The sequence below is a fragment of the Drosophila bipectinata genome, chromosome 2R (assembly GCF_030179905.1).
Source record: "Drosophila bipectinata strain 14024-0381.07 chromosome 2R, DbipHiC1v2, whole genome shotgun sequence".
Classification (NCBI taxonomy): Eukaryota; Metazoa; Arthropoda; class Insecta; order Diptera; family Drosophilidae; genus Drosophila; species Drosophila bipectinata.
The window spans coordinates 2,261,056-2,285,757 of record NC_091737.1 but is presented as its reverse complement, the minus strand read 5'-3'; the positions used below and the strand labels follow the sequence as shown (position 1 = coordinate 2,285,757).

Here is a 24,702-nt window from a genome sequence, read left to right as displayed (position 1 = left end):
AAATTGATTCTAGCTAACTCAAGCTAACTTCGGGCACAGCCGAAGTTGATATACCCTTGCTGTTAAAACCGGTTATAAATCGGTAAAATTGGATACAGTTGGCCAATCCTAAGAATATCAGAATATAACCCAATTTATTATAATAAAAAATCTGAAAAAAGTCCCAAACTTCAATCTTCAAAAATACAAAAGTTGGTATTTCTACCAAATACATAGTCGATACTACCAAATACTATATCTACCAAATAGATATAGTCGGCCGATAGTTATAAAATTTGGAAAGTCGGATTAACTGACCAAAAATATGATCTGTACTAATTTCCAGCTTTCTATCTTGAAAAATACGAAAGTTGGGTCATTTCCGATCGTTCAGTTGCATATGGCAGCTATAGGATATAGTCGGCCCATCCTTATGAATTTGGCATGACCTATTATTTTGCCAAAAATAGCATTCATAAAGAAACTGACTCGGTCGTTCCGACTTACCATACATATATACCGCGTGCAAACGAAAGAAGGGTGTGTCATATCAACTCAGGAGGTGATCCTGATCAAGAATATATATACTTTATAGGGTCGGAGATGTCTCCTTCACTGCGTTCCACACTTTTGACCAAAATTATAATACACTCTGCAAGGGTTTAAAAAGCTAACATAGAGCGCAGCCGAAATTAGTTGGTTGCAGTTAACTTGCAGTTAAATATAAGTATGATGATATATACAGGATTTAATATACCTATATTGCAAATAACAGATGTAGTTGACTTATACTAAAAGGAATTTGAGTATGAGCCCAATTGTGCTTCCAAGCCTTTATAAGCTTTTATTTTTGCCTTAAATATATTTTAAGTTATTGTCAGGTCAGGCAGCAGCACGACGTTTTATGTTGATATTAACGTCGTTGATGTTGAGAGTTAATTGATGTTAATTGATTTTGAGAGTTTTAGCTCCGCAATGTCTATGTCGGACCGCCCCCTCCATTATCGATAGCTTTAGCTTCGCAGTGACTAGTCGGGCCGCCCTCTCTGTACATTACTTGAGTCTCTGCATGCACTACAAGCTTACATGAAACAATAAGCTACGACCTGGGAAAATACTTTTCACGAAACGTCACTGACAAACTTAAAAGAAACGACACTTCAGATGCTCGACAAGGAGAATTACCGAACCATTTGCTAATGGTTACATGATTACACTTTTTTTCAGCGATTAGTCTCGTATTTGGATGTTAATTTGTTCACTTGCTCGATGGTTCCGTAGTTTCTTCGAAAGCCAAATTGATGTGCCAGGATAATATTGCAAGACCTGCGTCAGGTAAAAATCAACCTGCCCGTGGCTTCGGAACACCCACCTTCTAAGGATGAGGATGAGAGTGTGCGTCCATCGTCCTTTCGTCGATGAGTCCCAGCAAACCTGCCACGCTGTGAGCGACCTCTCCTTGTCCTCTTCCCAACGAGCGCGAGTTTCATTAAGCTCTTTGAGCTTTCGAGCGCGCTCTTTCAGCGGGGCCATCCCCGCAATGACCAATGAAGCCGGACGCTACAACCCTGTACTCTGCATCTACCCCTCTCCTATACCTGGGCGTATTCATCGCCTCAGCCCAGATGACCGCTGCAAACAAGATTTGGAGCAAGAGGAGCTTTCTCCTGTTCTGCCTCGGGCCTCTGGTGTTGAGAAGGACCCTATCAAGGCCTCTGGTAGTGACTAAAGCCTTGCCCTGGTGCTCGCGGAAGAAGAGCTTGGCGTCGATCATCACCCCTAGGTATTTTATGGTCCGCTGGGAGGTTCCTGCCATTCCACCGACCTGAATCGTCGCTGTTTCCAGCACCGCTTCTGTCTTTTGGGGGGCTAGGCTTTGTCCAGCATTTTGGAACATTGCCCCAATCGCCTTGTTTGCCACTCTCTCCGCTTCGTCCCTATGCTTGGCCACAACCACCAACGCTACGTCGTCTTGTTGATCCCGCTGGGAGCAACAACCTCAGGATCCCGTCGTACATGAAGTTCCACAGCAGCGGTCCTGGGACCGATCATTGGGGCACACCCGCCGTAACGTCGTAGGACTCCGTGCCAATGTCCGTATCGACAAGTAGCACTCTGCAGCTGGAGTAGCTACTTACAAAGTTCATTATAGCACTGGAAACGTAAGACCGCCTTAGGGCTGCCAGTGTTTTGCCCCATTCCGCCATGTTGAATGCGTTCCTGATGTCCAGGGTGACTATTATGCAGTACAGCTTGGAGCCACCCTTCCACCTGGTTCCCGCTATTGCGTTGCGACAAATGCCAACCCCCGCTGCTATGGAATCCACTGACGACCTTCCCTTCCGGAACCCGTTCTGCTTGGGAGACAGCCCTCCCGCATTCTTTATAGCAGCTTCGAGTCTCGCCACGATCACCTTCTCGACGACCTTGCCCATTGTGTCCAGCAGGCAGATTGGCCTATAGGACGACGCCTTCTCTCTAGGTTTTCTTCGTTTGAGGAGCAGCAGGAGCTTCTTTACCTTCCATTTGGTGGGAAAAGTGCCTTCGAGGATACATTTATTGTAAAGCTCCGCAAAGCTGCCTGGCTGCAGCGCCAGAGCCAGCTCGGTTAGGAACCGAATCCGGGCCGGGTGCTTTGTTAGGGGCTAAGCCTCTCTCTATAGCCAGTACTTCCTCTTCCGTTACGACCTCAGCCACTTCATTGTTTGCTGGGGGGGTGCGTAGCGGGGCGACCTGACTGCCGGCTGGGAACAGCGCTCGCACTGTGGTCCTCAGTTCGGTTCCGTGTGGGACTGGCCTCCTGCGCGCAGCCTCTTACCCACTATCCTGTATGTGCTGCCCCATGTGTTTTCCTCCGCCGAGTTACATAGCTCCAGGAGGCATTTCCTCTTGCTAGTTCGGATGGCCTCCTTCAGTGCTCTACAACGGTCCTTGAAGGCTAGGTACCGCTCCTCAAAGTTGTCGCTGCCTCTCGCTCGCTGCATCAGCCTCCTTGCTTTCACGCACTCCGCTCGGATGAAGTCAATATTGTTGCTCCACCTGTAAACAGAAGCGTGGTTTTTGCGGTAGCCGCTTCGCAACGGCAAGCTCGCCATGAACGCCGCCTCGAGCTTAGATGCAAGGGTGTCAGCCATTTCGTTGGCTCCGCTTGGTGGGACGTTACCGATTTCGCGCGCAGCCTTGGTGAAATTCCTCACCTGGAACGCACCGACTCTGAAGCCTCGTGAATTCGGTTCCCTCGGTCGTTCTTGCGGGCTTCCAATTGAGCACAATATCGCTAAGTGGTTGCTGTCCGTGAAGCTGCTGCTTATCTTCCAGTTAGCGCCAGTCGCTAGCAAGGGGCTTGCGGAGGTTAGATCTATGATGGATCCTGCTCCGGCTCTGCTAAAGGTTCTGAGCCAGTCCTATGGGGCTCGCTTAGGAGCGCTATGTCCGCCATCGCCTCCCACACAGTCTGCGCCAGTACATCTTGAGCCGCCCTGCAGTGGTTCAGGTTCAGCTGAAGCACTAGCATGCTGACATCCTTAGTCCACCTCCTTTCACTGACATGGGGCAGCATCTACTTCCATTCTGATGCCTCACATCTTTCCGGACTTGAGAAGCACCGAGGGTCCCGTTTACAGGTCCTTCTCTCCGCAGCGGAAGCAACAGCCATTCCTGGCGTTCCATGTGCGGTATCCCTAGGCACCTGTAGTAGCAAGCAATGGTATCCTTCTCCTCCAAATGGCATACTGTCCACCCAACCTTCACCTTGCCCATAGCAATGATGGCCTCTTCCTCACTTTCTTGACGCATGGGCAGTATTTTGCTGGTTTACCGCTCCAAGGGCCCGTGCTGTTCGGTCTGCTGCTGGTCTGCACGGCCTGGTCATGCGTCCAGACGAATCTGCTCGAGTCCTCCGTCAGAAGAGTCTGCTGTTCCTTCTCCCGGGTTTCGATACCGGCTCTCTCGCATCTGGCGTACACTGGCTTGGGCATGAAGGCCGGTCCTCCTCCGCATGCTCATTCCTGACCAGAATGAAGTGGATGTCCTTCAATCCAGTTATCAGGCTCCTTTGCATCGCGGAAATATGCCTTTTGTTCTTTTCCGTGACCTACGATAGCAGCTCGTTCACTATCGTGCCCAGCTCCGTTAAGCATTCTTCGTCGGGGGAACCGCCCTCTGGTCCTTGTCCGGGCTAAGCATCTCCCGGGGCCTCTTTGGCGCATCGTTTTCTACTGCTTCTGGGCCGCCTGTGTCTGCTGAGCAGTGCTGCCAACATAGCCTTTTACCGGCCAGATCTGGCATTTTTCAACCATCAAATGCAGGAAAAATTTTGAGCTAGCTGCTGGCAGGAAATTTGGCATACCCCATAGCCTAGTGGGTAGTGTAGCTACACGCTAAGCGTGGGGTCGTGGGTTCGAACCCCACTCATGACAATCATGACCTCCAAAGTGGACTCTTCTCCGATGCTACTAAACATGTGATGTCGAAAAAGGGTACTCCCAGGTATATCGACAGGTGGCAGCCCCACCTCTGGGATTGGTCGCACCTGGCTAATCACCGGATCGACTGAAAAACAATTGATTAACGAAAACAATACAACAGAAGAAACCAACCACCCCCCCCTCCACCCCAACCCGTGGACGACCATTCGCACATAGAAACGGACACGAATTGGACAATGGAACGTGAGGACTTTAATGGAATCAACCAAATTGGCGCAGTTTGAAGGAGAAATGGAGAAAATGCAGTGAGTGGGTCGCCCAAAGATGACCTGGCGCAGTAGAGCACTCCTAGAAGCAGCCCGGGAAAACATCAGCAGTGACACGTTAAAACAAACAGCGCCAAATAAAGTTAGGCGGAGAACCCTTGTAGAGCCCCTAAGCTCTCGAGAGGAGTAATAAGAAAAAAATACATATATATATATATATGTATATATATGAGTGAAATCCAATGAAGGGTGCGACCTCAAAAAGACAACGAACGAGAGTGACGCCAACCTTCGATAATAGGCTGAGGAGATGCTCTAAACCTAGTGATGCATCCTAAGAAACCTAAGATGCATCTAAACCTAGCATGCCGAATTAGTTAAAGCCAAGCGGCCGAAAGGGTGTCGGCTTGTGACCAACAATGCTTAGGTTAATAATTAATTATTTAAACTAGTTTCTTGCTGTTTGATCCGACAAACTTCTTATTACTTATTCATTAATGTCTATTCACAGTTATGCATTGCGACGGGCAACTAAATGTGGCCACAATTTCGAAGTGCCTCAAAAGAACTTGAACATGATTGGTACAAACGACTCTTACACTGCTGAGGGAAATATCGATTTCATTGAGCTCGATAATTGTCTATCAATGTTCAGTTACCAATATTCAGTTAAAAATATTCATTAAAACTACAACAAAACTAAAATGGCTTTTTTTCTGGTTTTCTTTAAATTTGATCTAGCCTTTTCTAGCAGGCTTGGAAAGTTAGTTTATCATTTTATTGTCCGGAAAAGTTGGCAGCACTGCTGCTGAGCCGCATTTTATTGCTCTTTCTAAACGGGTTTCCTGTTTTGGCACTCTTTGCATCTTCTGCACTTGTAGTGTTTCTTTCCAGGTCGGCCAAGTGAGGCAGGTTGAATTGGAATGTTGTTTAGCGCCTCCAGAATCCTTGCCCAAACTGTGCATAGTGGGGAATTTGCCATGGCGTTAATTAATAACTTAAAAACAAACCAACATTTTTTAATTCTGTTTTTTTTTAAAGTAGGCGTGTCCCACCCCCGCCCCAAATTTTTCTTGGCACCACACTTCTAGCGGCACCGCATTTCTGATTGTAACCTTCCTTCCTAAAAATTGCAATTTTTTAAAAAGGAGCTAAAAGGCGCTACTGAATTTAGATGTTCTGAATTAAGAATTAATGGCTCTACAACATGAATATAAACACTTACTGATCAAATCGAAACAATTTTTTAAAACTCTTTCCAAACTTAAACTTTTATTACGAAAGTTTTGTCCGAACACAACTTGCTTTAACTAAAAATTGTTAGAAAGACATGCACGAATTTGGCAAAATATATGTATTAACAAATGGTACAGACCTGGAGCATGACTAGCCTTTCTAAACTAGATTGATTTTTGATTCAAAGTTCAAGAATTATTAATTTGAAAACACTCTAAAAAATAAAGCCAAATGCAAACAGTTGACTTTAATCATTGGTATTTTAATACTGGACTGGAAAAATACCATTTTTGGTATATAACACACGATTTTGGTTTATTTTTTATACGGTAACACTTCAATATCAAAAATTTACAACCTTTTGTGGGGGGATGTGGGAAGTGGATAGAGCATGGATAGTGCATGCTGCGGTTGGGTGTTTCTGCACTGCATTACATCGATGTGCCTAGAATTCTCTGACGCCCCCTATCGGGCTCCTGCAGTCGCCTCATTGCGACGTTTCGCAGCCCTGGTGCCCTTGGTCTGGAGCTAGCGCTCTTTACCGACAGACACTGTTAGGGCTTCCCCCAGGTGATGGACGATCAGCTGCCATGAACTGCGCAATTCTGGTGGGGGCAGCCACGTTTGTTTAGCTCCTTCGACCCAGGAGAAAGGTGTCGCAAAGAGTGTTCCTGGAAGAGAAAGCTTTCTTCGGGCCGCATCCCTCGGCGATTGGCGGCTCATCCGAGCCCTCGCGGAGGCCTCCTAGTGTCCTATCCAGGGAGTATTATGGTTCGCTCGGCAGGTGAGTCCGTCGCCAGCTGTCCGGTCACCCTTTAACCACTCCTTTCCTAAATTCTGCAGTGTGCAAACTGTGCAAACTTTGACATACCAAAGACTTTTCAACTTATCCTTGGAGACCTCAATTTTTCCCCCTAGCTGAAAGGAATATTTTATAATTCCCTTTCATAAAAAAGGGGAATAGTCTCATGATGCCACCTACAGAGCCATCTTTAATTGTGGGCAATTCCTAAGTGATTTAAAAAATTAATTACTCTTCATTTGCAGTGCCTTTGGTCTTCCGAAAGGGATTTCCGTCTGATGTTATTTTCAAAGACTTCAGTAAAGCATTCGATTCAGTCAATCACTACTACTAAGTTTACTCCCTTCACTATTGCTTAGTAAACTGAATCTTTTGGGATTTCTTACAGACCTCCATACGTGGCTCTCAAGCTACTTGTATGCAAGACCTCAAAAAGTCTTATTTAAAAATGTTCACTTTTTTTTTAAATGCTTGGTCCGTGGCACATTTGGAGTCCCTCAAGGAAGTGGGCCGTTCCTGTTTACTCTTTTTACTAATGACTTGCCCTCTGCTTTAACTAACTCGCTAGTACTTATGTATGCAGACTTTGTTAAGCTTTGTCTTCAATACAATTCCATTTCTGCACAAAGCAAACTTCAGTCCGATTTCAAAAATTTTTATGAATGGAGTTTAGCGTAAAATTTAATACTTAATGCAATAAAAAGTAAACCTATGTTTTTTATCGTTCAGGCTAGGAATTTTCTTTATGGGATTGCCTTACAATAATTGACTAAGGTTAATGATCTTGGTGTTCTATTAGACTCAAAACTTAAATTTGCCGACCATATTTTCACAATGGTTAATAAGACCAAAGATATCCTTGGTTTTATTAAAAGGCAGTCAAAAGAATTTGACGACCCCCAAAAGTTTATTTATTTCTTTGGTCCGCCTGATACTAGAATACGGTTTATGTGTCTGAAGTCACCAATTGGAAATTGGTTTCGGTCTTCGCAAAAGAATCGCTCCTATATGGAAATGGATAGCTGGTTTTTAAAGATCCTGGTTTCCATGAGTCGCAATTCAATCAGCATCGATAAGTCTTCGTTTTTTGCTGAAGTCTTGGCGATTTTGGAAATAGTCACCGATTGGAAAAAACTGTTTTCAAAAGAACTTGACGACCCCCAAAAGTTTATTTATTTCTTTGGTCCGCCTGATACTAGAGTACGGTTTATGTGTCTGAAGTCACCAATTGGAAATTGGTTTCGGTCTTCGCAAAAGAATCGCTCCTATATGGAAATGGATAGCTGGTTTTTAAAGATCCTGGTTTCCATGAGTCGCAATTCAATCAGCATCGATAAGTCTTCGTTTTTTGCTGAAGTCTTGGCGATTTTGGAAATAGTCACCGATTGGAAAAAACTGTTTTCAAAAGAATTTGACGACCCCCAAAAGTTTATTTATTTCTTTGGTCCGCCTGATACTAGAGTACGGTTTATGTGTCTGAAGTCACCAATTGGAAATTGGTTTCGGTCTTCGCAAAAGAATCGCTCCTATATGGAAATGGATAGCTGGTTTTTAAAGATCCTGGTTTCCATGAGTCGCAATTCAATCAGTATCGATAAGTCTTCGTTTTTTGCTGAAGTCTTGGCGATTTTGGAAATAGTCACCGATTGGAAAAAACTGTTTTCGACGACTCGTAGCATGCTGTAATTCACTTCCCTATTACACGAGTGGAACGAAGATACCTGGCAGAGTCGGGACATTGATTCAATTATGTTTTCTTTTTCCGCCTTATAGATGTTTTTAAATAAGTAGGACTGCAGCCATAGTAACCATCTCCCTATGCGGTCTGATGGTCTCGATGTCGGTTTGAAAATGGCTTCCAATGGCTTGATGTCGGGCACGAGTTCGAAGTGGGGTCCTGCCAGATAATAAAAAAACTTTTAAACCGACCAAACTAGAGCAAGATTTCCTTTTTCTGTTTGAGAATAACGTCTCTTGTCGTCGAAGAAAACTTTACTAGAGAATACAATAATAAAAGGAACGGAAGCATTTCCTGAGAACGGAAGCACCACCGCTCCAAGCGCTGTTCGACTCGCATCTGCTTTTAGACGAGTTTGATTCGCGGGTTGAAGTATGCTAGGCTTGGTACACTTGCCAGTCGATCTTTTGAATTTTGAAAAGCATCTCCTTCCACTTTGCCCCGGTTCAATTGTAAGACAACAATGGTCTTAACGGCTTAAGTCTGGATTGTGAATTCTCCGACGCAGACACCAAACCTAAAAAACTCCGAATCTTTTTCTTAATGACTCGGTCTCAAACTCTTCTGATTGAAATGATTTTTGGAAATATTTCTGAAGCCGAGTGATTTCAAACATAAGCCGTGGCATGAAAAGAATATTACGTCTTTCGATTTTTTCATAAATGACTCAAGTGTTAGCAGCGTGTAACGACGCGTAGCATTATTTGCTCACCGCATGCCAAGGCAGAACCAAACATCACGGTTTTCCAGCACAATGGGAAAGGTCCACGAGCTCGGATCTGTAACTGATTCAATGTCTCAACTCAAACCTCCTTTCTGTTTATCGACTACTTTTTCTTTCAGTACTATCGGGATCCTTCGAATTGGCTGCTGAACTGGAACCATTTGGAGATCAATCTGTAGTTTAATTTTAATCCCTTTTCATTTAGAGCAGTGGTCGGCACCCCAATACATTGATATGATTTTACCGCATTAGTGTTAGTAACGAATAGCAGAAAGTAGGCTGTGAGCATGACGTTTCACACATGCATACTGTGTGTGTGTGGCAGAGCTTGGGCAGAGAAATTTCCTATGCCCCCGAGATAGGGCCGAGAACGGTGTGGCCAATTTATTTTGACTGAAATCTAGGCCTAGATGAGGAACGTAGGAATTATTGAAATTTTTTCGACTATTCGACAAAAAGTTTACGAATCACCCTACAGCTGATATTGGTGCATCAAAAACGCAAATTACTTCAAGTATCCAATCTGTTTGGCTAATGAGGTTAAATTTCGATCCCGAGTCAATAATAAGGGCAATTTCGTGTCCCCCTATTTGGGAGACTCCCACTTCTTCCTCGCTACATAACTTGAAACAATTTTCTCTAGATTTCATCCATGACTTCCATCCATGAGATTTTCACTTCCATGACGCCACAACTTGGCTTCCGGCTCTATGCGGGACGTGGCGGTAGATCTGGCGGCCTTTTTCGCCGTAATCAGGATATTTCTGTGGGTTCGTTTTTATCCTGTCTTTCAGCGCGCTTATCCACACGCACTCTACTTTTTCTACCATATACCTCTTCTATTCTACCCTTCCAGTAGCTGATGATGTTATCATATTGCTGCAGCTCATATTCCTCCAGGAAGGGTATCATTTGCTTAATGGTCCATACTATGGCGATGTACTCCTTTTCAGTTGCCGAGTAGTTCTTTTCCGCCCCTATCAAAGTACGACCCAGGGTTTAAAGCACGAGGGATTTAAGGGATTATCTCACACTATAAACAAGAAAGGAAAGCTAACTTCGGACGGAGCCGAAGTTTATATACCCTTGCAGTTAAAACCGGATATATATCGCAAACATCGGATATAGTTGGCCGATCTTTATGATTATGATTTATCATAATGAAACCAATTAATTACAATAAAAAATCTAAAAAAAAGTCCCAAGCTTCTATCTTCAAAAATACGAAAGTTGATATTTCTACCAAATACCATTTCCGATCGTTCAGTTATATGGCAGCTATAGGATATAGTCGGCCGATCCTTATGAAATTTCTTAGGTCGGATTAACTGACCAAAAATATAATCTGTACCAAATTCCAGCTTTCTATCTTCAAAAACACGAAAGTTGGGTCATTTCCGATCGTTCAGTTATATGGCAGCTATAAGATATAGTCGGCCGATCCTTATGAAATTTGGCATGTCGTAATTTGCCAAAAATAGCTCTCATGTCAAATTTTAAGTCTCTAACTCTAAAAACACCAAAGTTATACCATTTCCGATCAATCAGTTATATGGCAGCTATAGGATATAGTCGGCCGATCTCGGCCGTTCCGACTTATATACTGCGTGCAAAGGAAAGAAGGGTGTGTGCAAAGTTTCAAGACGATAGCTTCAAAACTGACAGACTAGTTCGCGTAGAAACGGACAGACAGACAGACGGACAGACAGACGGACAGACGGACATGCTCATATCAACTCAGGAGGTGATCCTGAAAGAATATATATACTTTATAGGGTCGGAGATGTCTCCTTCACTGCGTTGCACACTTTTGGACAAAATTATAATACCCTCTGCAAGGGTATAAAAAATAACAAAAAAGAATATTTAAAAATGTCGAAAATGAAAACGAAAAACGATCTTTCCTCTTCAACGTTATAAATCCAATTATATTTCTCTAATCTTAAGCCTAACTTATCCATTGCGGCGAAGCGGGGCAAATTCGCACAAGAGCGAATATGAGCTTTCGCTCCCGCTTCGCCCTAAGCTATCTTAGAGTAAATTTAGAGACTAACAACTACAAAACACAATTCAAATTAAAAACAACTTCAAATAATTTAAAATCTAATTAAATGCGACGAATCCGTTAACACCGGCCCCGTTGAAAGCCTTCATCTGGCTTCAACCCACTGGCAGCCGCGCCAGCTTGTGGGCTGCACTCCTAAACTTTTCTCCAGAGCTAGTCCTGACGACCGCGACCCTGACCCTTCCGTCCGCGCCGGCGTGCGTTGCGTGCGTTGTGAGCCACTGTTGTGGCAGCTGGTGATCCTCTGCGACCAGGACCAGATCCGCGTCCGAATGTCGTCCTCCTGGTAGGCCCAAGACGTACTCCATCGGGACCATCGCTGCCAAAACATTTGCTTGATTGACGAGACAAGCCGTGCTGGTGGGGCGATGAGCGGCCCGCCTATCTACAGGTGCCCGGGAGTAAGCGCCTCGCCGTCGCGTGACTGCGTCGACCTTGGCCTCGATTCTCCGAAGAAGATCAGCGAAGTGGTGACTCGCTCCGACGAAGTTCGTCGCGTTGTCGCAGTGCACGATTTGCGGACATCCTCGGCGCCCAACGAACCTTTGAAAAGCCAACAAAAAGGAATCAGTTAAAAGGTCGGAAACTACTTCTAAATAAGCACCCTTGGACGCAAAACAAACAAATAAGGCAATGAAGGACTTATAGGGGGGCCTACCACGAATTTTCAATGTCGTATCAATAAGGCCACAAAAATCAACGCCACATATGAAGAATGGGCGGAGAGCACGAATTCTGTCTAAGGGCAAATCTCCCATGATTTGAGTCATCAGACGAGGCTTGCATTTAAAGCAGCGTGTGCATGACCGTACTGTCTGACTGCAGACTTCCTGCACATTTCGCATGAAAATTCGACTCGTGGAAGTATCGGACGTGGCTCTGAACAAATTGAGAGCGTTTTGTCAACAATACTGGAAACTTGGCATCGTACGATATAGGAGCATTAGCTAGTCACCCCCCAACCCGCAACAACGAAAAGGTAAGCCCATTCGTGTAGAAAGCGATTTAGCTTTTGTAAACTAGGGCTAACAATTAAATTTTTCCGGATCTTTTCTATTTCACCTTGATACTCGTGCTCTTGGACTACTTCGACTATTTTCTTAAAGGCTTCATTATATTCGACAGGTGAGGGAACAATATCAGAATTTACTACTAATTTCTTCGATTTCCTTTTAAAGCGGAACATATAAACGAACACTCGCAGCAGTTTTAGGTGAGAGGAATATCCTTCTATCACTTCCAATAAATGTGAGGTAGATACAATTGCGGTTAATCCGACCACATTTTTTTCGCTTCCATCTGTAGAAGTTCTGGTGACAGATCAAACCGGGGGTTCGTCGGCCACTTATCTTCCGGTTCCTTTAAAAACGATGGACTTGTAAACCAGATCGATTCTACAGTCTCCTTAACGTCTCCACCTCTGGACACTATATCTGCCGGGTTCTGTTTAGTTGGTACATGCCGCCACGTGCTATCATCTGACCACTCTTGAAGCTACTCTTGAATTTAAGCTACTCTATTCGATACGACAGAAAATCTTTATCTTGCGGCAGAGATCTGCGAGAAGGTGAGCGGCACATAACTCAAAACGGGGGAGCGTCTTTGTCTTGAGCGGCGCTATTTTGGACTTTGCCGTCAACAATGAAACTTTAATACCTTCTGCAGATTCGCAACGAATATAAACGCAGGCTCCATAGGCTCTCATCGATTCTTCAGAAAAGGCATGAATTAGAATCGGTGACATCGGCTCGGTAAACACGAATCTCGGAATTGAGATGTCCTCTAATTGCGGCAAGGCAATTTGTATTTTGTTCCACGCTGTTTTTAAGTGCAGTGGTATTGACTCATCGCAATCTAGCTTATTTAGCCAAAGTTCCTGCAATAGGATCTTTCCTTTTATAAGTATAGGTCTTAATAAGCCAAGATGGTCAAACAGCTTCGATGTCACCGAAAGGATGTTCCGCTTGGTCGCCCTTTGACCCATGACTGAAGCATCAATTTCAAATTTAAAATACATCTTCTCTTGGAACCCAAGCAATAATGCTTCATTCAGTTCTGAGTCCGAAAGTGTTATTGGCTTATCCGAGCTCTCGGATGCAGTAACTTCAGGCGAGTTTGAAAACCACTTGAAAACCACACCTAAGAAGAATTGAATACAACTCTTCCTGGATGGTAGGACCAACCATCAATAGATCGTTAAGGCACTTATGTGTTGATGTATTACAAGACGCGTCAAACACGACTCGTAATTTGGTCGATGTGCTTTGAGGCCGTAAGACCCACTAAAGAACATCATTGCTTGTAGAGGACATATGACCTAAGGATTCGTATTCTTCCATAAATTCCACATACATTTTCTTTAAATTCGGATCTCGAGAAAATCTTCTCTCGAGCAACAAAAAACGGCGTTTGGCTACCTCGAACAAGTTTTCCAAAACGCTTGAATGCGGTTTAAATGGAAGCCTTACTTCAAATCGACCTGAAGGCAGTAAACCTGTATTTTTCTGATGATGTTTTCTGACATAACTCTTGTTCAGGTGACAAAAGCTTTTTGGAAGTTGGTACTTCTTCCAACAACCAGAATTTGAGACCAGAGATGAGACAACCAAATTGCCATCTATCGACTCGAGTAATTCTTCTTGGCAATTCAGGCTAAAGACAGGATGTTGAGGAGTTGAGGTATTTGCCTTATATTTTCCCGATATTTTCCCGACTTCCCATCCAAGGAGAGTTTTTTGGAGGATGGGATGGTTTGGCCCTTGTTTTATTTGGCCAACGGAAAACAGTTCGAAAAATGACTCAGCTCCAATTAACATGTCTATCCGCTGAGGTTTATAGAAATATGGGTCTACTAACGGCAAGTTCTTTGGTAGGTCCCAATCTTTCACGTTCACTGACTGGTCAGGGTGGTAACCCGAGATAGTTCTCAAAATCCAAAAGTCGAACGGAAACTCACTACCATTAATTATAGACTTCACCACAGTGTATATCTCTTTCTTAACCTGGGAATTACTTTTACCAAGATGACCATTCCAAGCAAGTTGATACACGATTCCTCCCTACGGTTCTGTAAGCGTTGAGCAAGATCTTCAGTAATGAAGTTCATTTGTGACCCAGAGTCATGTAATGCTCGGGCCAATATGTGCTCGCCATTTTTAGTTCTAACGCTTACGATCGACGTCGCTTACAAAACCCTTTCTAGGGATGACGCATGATGACAACCCTTTCTAGGGATGTAGCGCTGGAGGAGGATGTTTATTTGGTGGTGGTAACGCCACGTTATTTTCGGTCACAGTAAATCGGTGCAGAAGTTTGTGGTGCGATCTTGCACAAATTTGACATTTAGTCGATTTACACTTCGCAACCGTATAACCTTTTCGCAGACAATTTAAGCATGATGAGGCTGACTTGACAAACTCAAACCGTTGCATTTCTTGTGCGTTGCAATAACTGCAAGCTTGTTTGTTGGAAGCGGAGCAAGCCAACGAACTCCTATTGTGCTGCTTCCCAAGCCCAGTTTTCTCCTGTTTTGGCTTGCCAGTCTCTTCAGCGGTCAGGTGCTGGTACCTACAATTTAAAATTTATTTAAAATCGGACCACAGCGGCAACTCCTCAAAATCCTGTGACTCTGCCCATTTTTCACTGGTCACTGGATCTACTCTACTAAAAACTAAATTAATGATCATTGAGTTTGCAATTTTAGTGTCATCTATGGATAATAGTGACCCTTAGATCGATGACACTGTGTCGATAAGACATCTCAACGACAACGCAGACGGCTGGGAAACTTTCGGAAGGCTGAATAGTTTGCTTATTTGGTTCGCAAAGATGAGACATTCGTTATCGTAAACTCTTTTCAGACTAGCAATAGCTTTGTCATAATTACTCTCGGTGACTTGGAATGCCTTGATAGTTCCTAAGGCTTCACCAGAGAGGCAAGAAATTAAATGGTTAAATTTCTCGATAACTGGAATGTTCACATCCTTGTCTACTAATGTCTCAAAGAGACTCATAAAATTTTTAAGCTCCGAATAGTTTTCACTGAATTTTGTCAATGCCAAACTGGGAAGTCGAGCTCGAGTTGGGGCTGCAGAAATTGCAGTAGCTGGTGGGGACTCTTCAGCTAACGTGAAGGCATTTAATAATGACATCACCCTTGCCTTAGTTGTTATCTCTAATTCTTCCAACTCGGCTCAAAATTCATCTTCCTCATCTAATTGCTCGATCTGGTCTTGCAACTCATTTGCCTTAAAAATTTTCTCATTTAAAACCTGAAGCCTGCACTCTAGCTCGGTCTTCACTAAAGAAACTGACCTAGCTTCCAAACGTTCCTCAAACCGGCGAATGCTTTTTACCTTTTTTTTTCTTCTTAAGTCATCAAGAGTCGTGGATTTTAGTTTCTGTTTATTACTTTCCATTTACTATCCAAAAATGATAAACATTTATTGTTTTTATAATTAAATAAAAATTTGTTTTAATTGTTTTAATTTTAAATTTGTAAAAAATAAAAATTCTTAATAATATAAATATTAATACTTGAATTATTTAATTAATTAAATTAAATAAAAAAGCGAAAACAAACGAAAAAAAAATATTTAATTCAATGTCTGGCGAAAACGAAAAATAATAAATTAATATATGGCGAAAAGATGGAATATTTATTTTAATTTCTTCATCTGAGGGCAAATCGAATAATGTTGATGGTCTGTATGACCCTGAGTGACCAAAAAATAGTTAGTGTTAATGCTTACCAGAATGTATAACCGACATCAGCTGCAGATAGCGCGCTTACTTAAACTGTAAATAGAATGCGCCAGCTACCAGATGGACATAGAGGTGCATATATCATATGGCATACGAGTCAACGGTTGAACAACTGGAGTTCGGTGCCATAGTATTTGTATTGTACGCAGAATATTGGATAGGCAAGGTTTCACTGTATTAGAGGCTAGCTATAAGCAGGAGAAACGCTGCTATAGAGTTTCGTATAACAGCAGTTGCTTTGTACTGCAAATTGGTCAACTATTCCAGTTTGGCATAAAGCAAAAACGAGGGTAAAATGAGGATAGTGGATAATAGAGGCATGTGAGTTAAGAAAGAAGAAGAGCTCATCTAGCTACTAAAGTTTAGTATTGGATTTATTTACCTAAAACTATTCAGGTGTTAGCTCTGTTATCTACATGCACGTCAAACAAATTGTTATATAAATAGTGCATGTAGACAAGTGAGGTTCTTTGGCCTCGTGTCTCTCAGCCTTGGATTCACGGCACTTCGCAACTGGTTTTTGCACCTTAAGCCCTTACGCTGCGGCTTGCCTTCAGTTAATGCGTACGCGGCTGGAGCGCGCTGTTCCACAGGAGTCGCCGATCCGCGGCGGCAGTACTGATCACGGACAGATCGCAAATGGTGCCCCGCTGAGGTGGTCTTTTAAATGGTTGCAGACGTCTCGTGACGGTGGTGTTAACCCTTCTTTTAGAACAGAGCTCGGTAGTAGCCAGGTTTGGTCAAAAGCGCGCAACGCAGTGAGCAGGAGACACCTCCAGGTCCCAGGAGCTAGGTAGACTCTTGATCACGGATCACATTCCTGAGCTTGAGGTGAGGATGTCCGTCTGTCCGCCTGTCCCGTTCTGTACTGGCTCCGCCTGACCTGCCAGCCCACGCAAACTAGTCTCTCAGTTTTAAAGCTATCAACATGAAACTTTGCACACACCCTTCTTTCCTTTGCACGCAGTATATAAGTCGGAACGACCGGGATCGGCCGACTATATCCTATAGCTGCCATATAACTGATTGATCGGAAATGGTATAACTTTGGTGTTTTTAGAGTTAGAGAGATCAAATTTTACATGAGCGCTATTTTTGGCAAAATTATTCGAAATGCCAAATTTCGTAAGGATCGGCCGACTATATCCTATAGCTGTCATATAACTGAACGATCGGAAATGACCCAACTTTCGTGTTTTTTAAGATAGAAAGCTGGAACTTAGTACTGATTATATTTTTGGTCAGATCATCCGACCTACCAAATTTTACAACGATCGGCCGACTATATCTTATAGCTACCATATAACTGAACGATCGGAAATGGTTTTTGGTAGAAATACCAACTTTCGTATTTTTGAAGATAGAAGTTTGGGACTTTTGTTAGATTTTTTATTTTAGTTAATTAGTTTTATTATGATGTAATCATAAGGATCGGCCAACTATATCCGATGTTTGCGAAATATATCCGGTTTTAACTGCAAGGGTATATAAACTTCGGCTCCGCCCGAAGTTAGCTTTCCTTTCTTGTTTTTTTTTTTTTTGTATATGTATGTACATTGTTGGTATTTGTTGTGTTTAATAACACTGTGTCACTGTTTATTTTTATTTTTAAATATTTAGCACTAGTATCGACCCGGGGCGCCAAAATGTTAGATGAGAATAGTTTATCTCACACTATAAAAAAAATATCAATTAAGGGTGGCTGCTGAATATTTCAAACTTGCGGCGAAGCGGGGCGAATTCGCACAAGAGCGAATATGAGCTTTCGCTCCCGCTCCGCCCTAAAGTATCTTAGAGTAAATTTAGAGACTAACAACTACAAAATACAATTCAAATTAAAAACAAGAAAGGAAAGCTAACTTCGGGCGGAGCCGAAGTTTATATACCCTTGCAGTTACAACCGGAATATAGAATAGAATCTGTACCAAGTTCCAGCTTTCTATCTTCAAAAAACACGAAAGTTGGGTCATTTCCGATTGTTCAGTTATATGGCAGCTATAGGATATAGTCGGCCGATCCTTATGAAATTTGGTAGGTTGGATCAACTGACCAAACATAGAATCTGTATTAAATTCCAGCTTTCTATCTTCAAAAACACGAAAGTTGGGTCATTTCCGATCGTTCAGTTATATGACAGCTATAGGATATAGTCGGCCGATCCTTACGAAATTTGGCATGTCGTATTACTTTGCCAAAAATAGCGCTCGTGCAAAATTTTAACTCTCTAACTTTAAAAACACCGAAGTTATACCATTTCCGATCAATCAGTTATATGGCAGCTATAGGATATAGTCGGCCGATCCGGGCCGTTCCGACTTATATACTGCGTGCAAAGAAAAGAAGGGTGTGTGCAAAGTTTCAAGTCGATAGCTTTAAAACTGAGAGACTAGTTCGCGTAGAAACAGACAGACAGACGGACAGACGGACAGACGGACAGACGGACATGCTCATATCAACTCAGGAGGTGATCCTGATCAAGAATATATATACTTTATAGGGTCGGAGATGTCTCCTTCACTGCGTTGCACACTTTTGACCAAAATTATAATACCCTCTGCAAGGGTATAACAAGAAGGGAAAGCTAACTTCGGGCGGAGCCGAAGTTTATATACCCTTGCAGTTAAAACCGCATATATATCGCAAACACCGGATATAGTTGGCCGATCCTTATGAGAATATGATAATATAACCCAATGGGAGCTATATATGGGAGCTATAGGATATAGTCGGCCGATCCTAATGAAATTTGATAGGTTGGATCAACTGACCAAAAATAGAATCTGTACTAAATTCCACCTTTCTATCTTCAAAAACACGAAAGTTGGGTCATTTCCGATCGTTCAGTTATATAGCAGCTATAGTATATAGTCGGCCGATCCTTATGAAATTTGGCATGTCGTAATGTTTTGCCAAAAAATGCTCTCATGTCAAATTTGAACTCTCTAACTTTAAAAACGTCAAAGTTATACCTTTTCCGATCAATCAGTTATAAGGCAGCTATAGGATATAGTCGGCCGATCCGGGCCGTTCCGACTTATATACTGCGAGCAAAGGAAAGAAGGGTGTGTGCAAAGTTTCAAGACGATAGCTTTAAAACTGAGAGACTAGTTCGCGTAGAAACGAACCGACAGACGGACAGACGAACATGCTCATATCAACTCAGGAGGTGATCCTGATCAAGAATATATATACTTTATAGGGTCGGAGATGTCTCCTTCACTGCGTTGCACACTTTTCGACAAAATTATAATACCCTCTGCAAGGGTATAACAACTTCAAATAATTTCAAATCTAATTAAATGCGACGAATCCGTTAACAAATTGCAACCTAACCAATATAATCAACCTTAAGTAACTAGCAAGTAAATAAATTAATTAATTTTAATGGAGTAGATTTGAAAGTCCCCCGAGCAGAACTGTGTACTATGAGATTCCGCCCATGAAAGAAATCCATACACAACACCAGAATCCACCCAGAATCTTCTACAGTTCCATCGAGGTCTTTAATGGAAACCCTTAATTACATCAATTACTAAACCATTATTATTCTTTTCAACTTCTTCATTCTCTTCGACAAATAGGAAACGAAAAGAACGGGATCAAACTTCATATCGCACGTGTTGGGCAAAACGCTAGCCCAGTGTCGCTCTCTAAATTTCGAAGACCATACATACATGCATAAGTGTTCGTGCACACGCAAAATGAGCCAGCCCAAGCCAGCGAGCCCTACCATTGCAGCGTCTGAAACAATGACAAAGGGAGACAACGCCGACAACTTATTTGCACTCTAGAAATATTTTCACAGTCAGATCAACCATCTCCAAATAATCTTCAAAAAGGACAGCACGTCTCGGGAAACAAAGCACCATTTTATAAAAACTATGCGCCTTTCCAAACTCAACTCGAAAAAATTTTTCTGTCCATAGCTCTAGTACAAATACCATACATAATAAAAACACCGGGCAAACTGCCGTTATTCGTGACTTGATCGATCGGTGATGGCTCAAAGAACCCCTGTAGATTTAGTACAGAGTTCTCCATAGGCTCATGTACGGACCCTCAATTTCACCATCTGGTGCGACCAGCATATGTCCTCAACTCGATAACCTCTCATTTACCAAGATGCAATGCCAACGTGGATAAGTGTCAGCATCTTCAGGGATAACACTTGGCCGATCCCACTTTTACCAGGCCAGGCCGCTTCGACGCTTTATCTAATACGATAGGTATTATATTATAGTATTATAATACCATAGACGGATCTGCCACTACATCTAGTCAGCCCCCTAGTGGTTCCCGGAGAACCAGAAGGTTGCATCAAAGAGCCAGAGGACGGCCGGACTTCGAGCAAAAAAGACAGGACTTCGCGGCAAAGAGGAAGATCCTGAAGAAGCTGATAAGGGAGGCAAAAACTAGGTACTTTCTTGAGATGTGCGACGCTGCAGAGCAAGATCAAGGAAGCGAAGCAGGCAAAGCCGATCGCTCCAAAAGAAGCCGCCACAATGAGAGGACCATTGTGGACCACCTTTTCCCGACGCAGCCGAGTAAAGTGGAATCACCTGTGCCGAGTGGAGAAAGAGAACCTGCCGGCTCTACGCCGGCTCAGAAAATAGGCGCCCAAGAAATTGTGGAAGTCGCTAAGGCTATCTAGGTCGGAAAAGCTCCCGGTCCAGATGGGATCCCAGACAGCGCGATTAAACTGGCGATGACTGCGTGCTCGGACCGGTTCGCCAGGGTCTTCAACACATGCCTAAGTTAAGGCGTTTTCCCTAGAAGGTGGAAAGTATAAAGCCTGGTCCTTAAGGCCGATTTGCCTCATTGACCATGCCGGAAAAGCCCTAGAGCGCTGCATATGCCGGAGGCTTCAGGAGGCTGTAATCCGCGCGGGAGATCTCTCCCCATTACAATATGGGTTCAGGAAACACCGTTCCACGGTCGACGCAATTTCCTTGGTCAGGAAGTACGGAGTACTGCCTAATCGCCACTCTGGACACCAAAAACGCCTTCAATACAGCCAGGTGGGATGTCATAGTGGAGGCGCTGCGCAATCTCCGCGAGCCGACTAGCATTGTGAAGGTCATAAGGTCGTACCTCAGCGATCGTACTATTAGGTACGAGATGACCTCAGGCATCCGAAAGCATGCGGCCTCCTGCGGTGTCCCTCAAGGCTCAGTTTTAGGCCAAGCCCTTTGGAATGTGAGAACGACGGGGTCCTCAGACTTGACCTCCCGGAACAGACACACCTAGTCGGATTCGCGGATGACATCGCGGTAGTGGCCGTCGCCAAGACGATTCAGGAAGTAGAGGAGCATTGCAATGCGGCAATTGCAAATGTCATTGGCTGGTTGGAACAGGCAGGGCTAAGCCTAGCCCACCACAAGTCGGAGGCTGTCCTGATTTCAAGCAGTAAGCGAATGGATTCGGCTTCAATCAATGTAGGCGGACATGTGGTCACTTCAACTAGGGCCATCAGGTACCTGGGAGTAACGCTGGACACGAGGCTTAGCTTCAGGGAGCACTTCGCAGAAGCAAATCGCAAAGCAGCGAATGTCGCCAGAGCACTAGAGAGGATCATGCTCAACTGTAGGGGCCCGAAGCAAGGACGTAGATTACTTCTCCAGACCGTCTGCAGCGGAACTATGCTCTACGCAGCCCCCGTGTGGGCGGAAGCAGCCAAGACAAGGTCGTACACCAAAGGTTTGACCAGCTCATGCAAACTATGCGCCTTAAGGGTGTGCTCGGGCCACCGCACGATCTAGGATGACGCAGCTCTCGTCATAGCAGGCATGGTGCCAATCGACCTGCTCGAGGTGGAGCGACAAGAGCTATACCAGGCTCTAGCAGCGATGAGCGGGCAAGCTCCGGCAGCGACACGCCATCGGCTTAAAGTGAGCTCGAGAGCTACGAGCATACAGAAGTGGCAACAACGATGGAACGAGTCGACCATGGGACGCTGGACCCACCAACTGGTCCCCGACCTCGAGAAAAGGCTCCAAAAAAGAAACGGGGAAGTAAATTTCTGGCTAACGCAGTTAATCAGCGGCCACGGTTGCTTCAGGAGTTATTTATATAAATTAGGACGCGATGACGACAGAAGGTGCCCAGAATGCAGGGTAGACGAGACGGCGGAACATGTGATCCTGGACTGCCCACGCTTTTTAATCCCCAGGGGAAGTAGCGACGGCGGACTTCATCGGAAGGAGGTTGCTGAAGGACGCCCAGTTCTGGGCAGGCATGAGCAGCTTTGCCGTCTTAACGATGAAGGAGCTGAGACGGCTAGAGAGACTCCGAGCGGAGGCTAGGCTAGCCTAGGCAAACAACAGTAGTGGGGCGAATAAGCACGCCAATCCTGGCCCTGCGAAGCCAAGCCTAGTTTTAAGTCTTTCTTTGTTAATAAACGATTGAAAAAAAAAAATCTCATTAGCCCCCCTGGTCGAGCATTTAAAGCCACTGGCGTCGACTACATGGGCGCCTTTTACCTAAATGCCTCCAGATTTTGTGGGCATCACACATACAAGACCTATATCGCAGTTTTCATATGATTAGCAACCAAGGCGATACATCAAGAAGCAGTCACAGGACTATTTACTCAAAATGTCCTCTTAGGCTTATGAAAGCATCTATACGGCGATGGAGGAACCAATTTCAGCGGAGCAGACAAATTTCTTCGCAGTTGGCAAAAGGATGCAGTGGAATATCAATCCATCGCACAGTCCTAATTTTTGGGGGACTGTGGGAGGCGAAAGTAAAGGCCGTTAAAACTCATGTGTATCGTTCCCTTAAGCCCACTGCTATGACCTATGCTATTAAAATTGGTGACTTCCGACGAGATATAGTGAATATATATATAACAAAACTACTAAAGTCAAACTAGACGTGCGAAACCATATGTGGTGTAAAACAAACATTTCTGAAACAATGTTTTGTGAACAATAAGAATAAGTGGTTAATAAGAAAACAGTTTGATTATATTAAAAAAATTATAATATATAAAAAATAAAAACATAAACATAAACGGCAGTTCGCAAGAGCATATACATACTTACGCTTCACAACGCAAGTGCATTCGCTCGCAATTAACTTATATAATTAATTAACATATATATATAAAATCTACAATTTTTCCACGGTTCTGAGCGCACAGTGGGACAGATCTTGTTCGCCGCGGACATTACAATTTTGGCGCCTCTTTGCGAAATGCAATGCTTCTGGAAGTGTGGGGCGAAAAAAAAAAATTGGGGCGGGGGTGGGACTCGCCTACTTGGCTTCAAAAACTTTTCAAAAACTTAAAACTAGAAAAAAACCCCATACGAATATCTTGCCTCGTTTTGCAATTTATTAATTAATGGCACAAGTTATTTTAAAGTTCTTTATTAATGCCACAAACAAAGGTCGAATTCCCTACTGTGCATTCGGGTTTAAAGAAGGACAGTTCATCAACCAAGCTCAGGGTCGTTTTTGATGGATCTGTTGTTACCACTTATAGATATTCATTGAATGATGGGCCCAGTAATTCAGCCAAAGTTGCTGCATATTCTGTTAAGGTTCCGATGCCATCGGGTGGCCATTACTGGAGATATTTTTTAAGCTGGACACTGTCACCTATAGAACGAAGCTTGCCTAATTTTTATCATTTCGGGCAATGCATCAGGCAAAATGAGGTCTTTCATGAGACAGACCAAGAATGGATTTAAAGAGTTGCACTATGGTTTTCGTAAAATCAATGACCAGATCTGTGCGCTAGACACTCAGTTTAGTAGCCTTCAGCTGCTAAATGAGTTCTCTAAGCGTAAGCATGAGCTTTTTCTGATCTGCCTCAGCCTCCTCTGCCGACATTAATGCAGCTGCTCATATCTCTGGCCACCCCAAGGGCTAGAACTGAGAATAATTCGTCCGACTTCCTTAGGGAAAAAGAGCAATTGTCTGATATGTCCGCCATGGCATCCTGATAGTTCTTTCTTTGTATCCACGCGTGGTAAATAAGATTCGCTGTTTCCGTAAAACTGATTTTCAAAAACTTAATAGCCTTATAGATACATATGATTGGTCCGATATTCTGGCATGCACTGATCTTAACTTCAACTTAGAAAAATTTTATTGTACTTTAAATACATTTTTTAACTCATGTGTGCCATGGAAATATCTAAAAATATCTAAAAATACTAAAAATAAACTTTTATTTAAATATAAAAAACCTTCAGAAGTATTGATTTTTTAAGATATCTACTAGCTTTGTCACATTTTACCGTGCATAACGCTAAATGTTACAGGAATTATATTCGCCGCTGCCGGATACAATTTACTCAGGATCCAAAGCATTTTTATAATTTTGTAAACACTAAGCGTAAACACGTATCTTTTTCACGTATCTTTTTTGAGCTGGGAATAGAACATTGAGGTCTGCCGGATTCTCTGAAAAAGACAATAAGATCGTGAATTTATGACCGCCCCAATATGACACAGCAGCGTTCACCGCTCCTCGAATCCAAGAACTGAAAAACCAACAGCTCGGTAAAAATAGTGCTTAGCAGTTTTAACAGCCGCCTCCTAATCTACAGAATGCGATTGACTCTAAAGAGCAAAACTCCAACAGTGCCCGTTGATGCTCATCGCTTAGAAATAATCGGAGCAGCTCCTTTAGCTTGTTTTTAGCTTCAAAAACGTTGGTTGCGTTGTCAGACCAAATTTGTTGAGGTCTTTG

The 24,702-nt window shown here is 43.4% G+C and overlaps 1 protein-coding gene across 1 annotated transcript; it reads right to left on the bottom strand.

The window, feature by feature from the left end:
- Positions 1 to 2,027: 2,027 nt before the first annotated feature.
- Positions 2,028 to 2,414, bottom strand: LOC138925976 (uncharacterized). The gene has a single exon (XM_070277887.1). It carries the CDS (start codon positions 2,412 to 2,414, stop codon positions 2,028 to 2,030), a length of 387 nt encoding a protein of 128 aa, XP_070133988.1.
- Between the last annotated feature and the right edge of the window lie 22,288 nt (positions 2,415 to 24,702).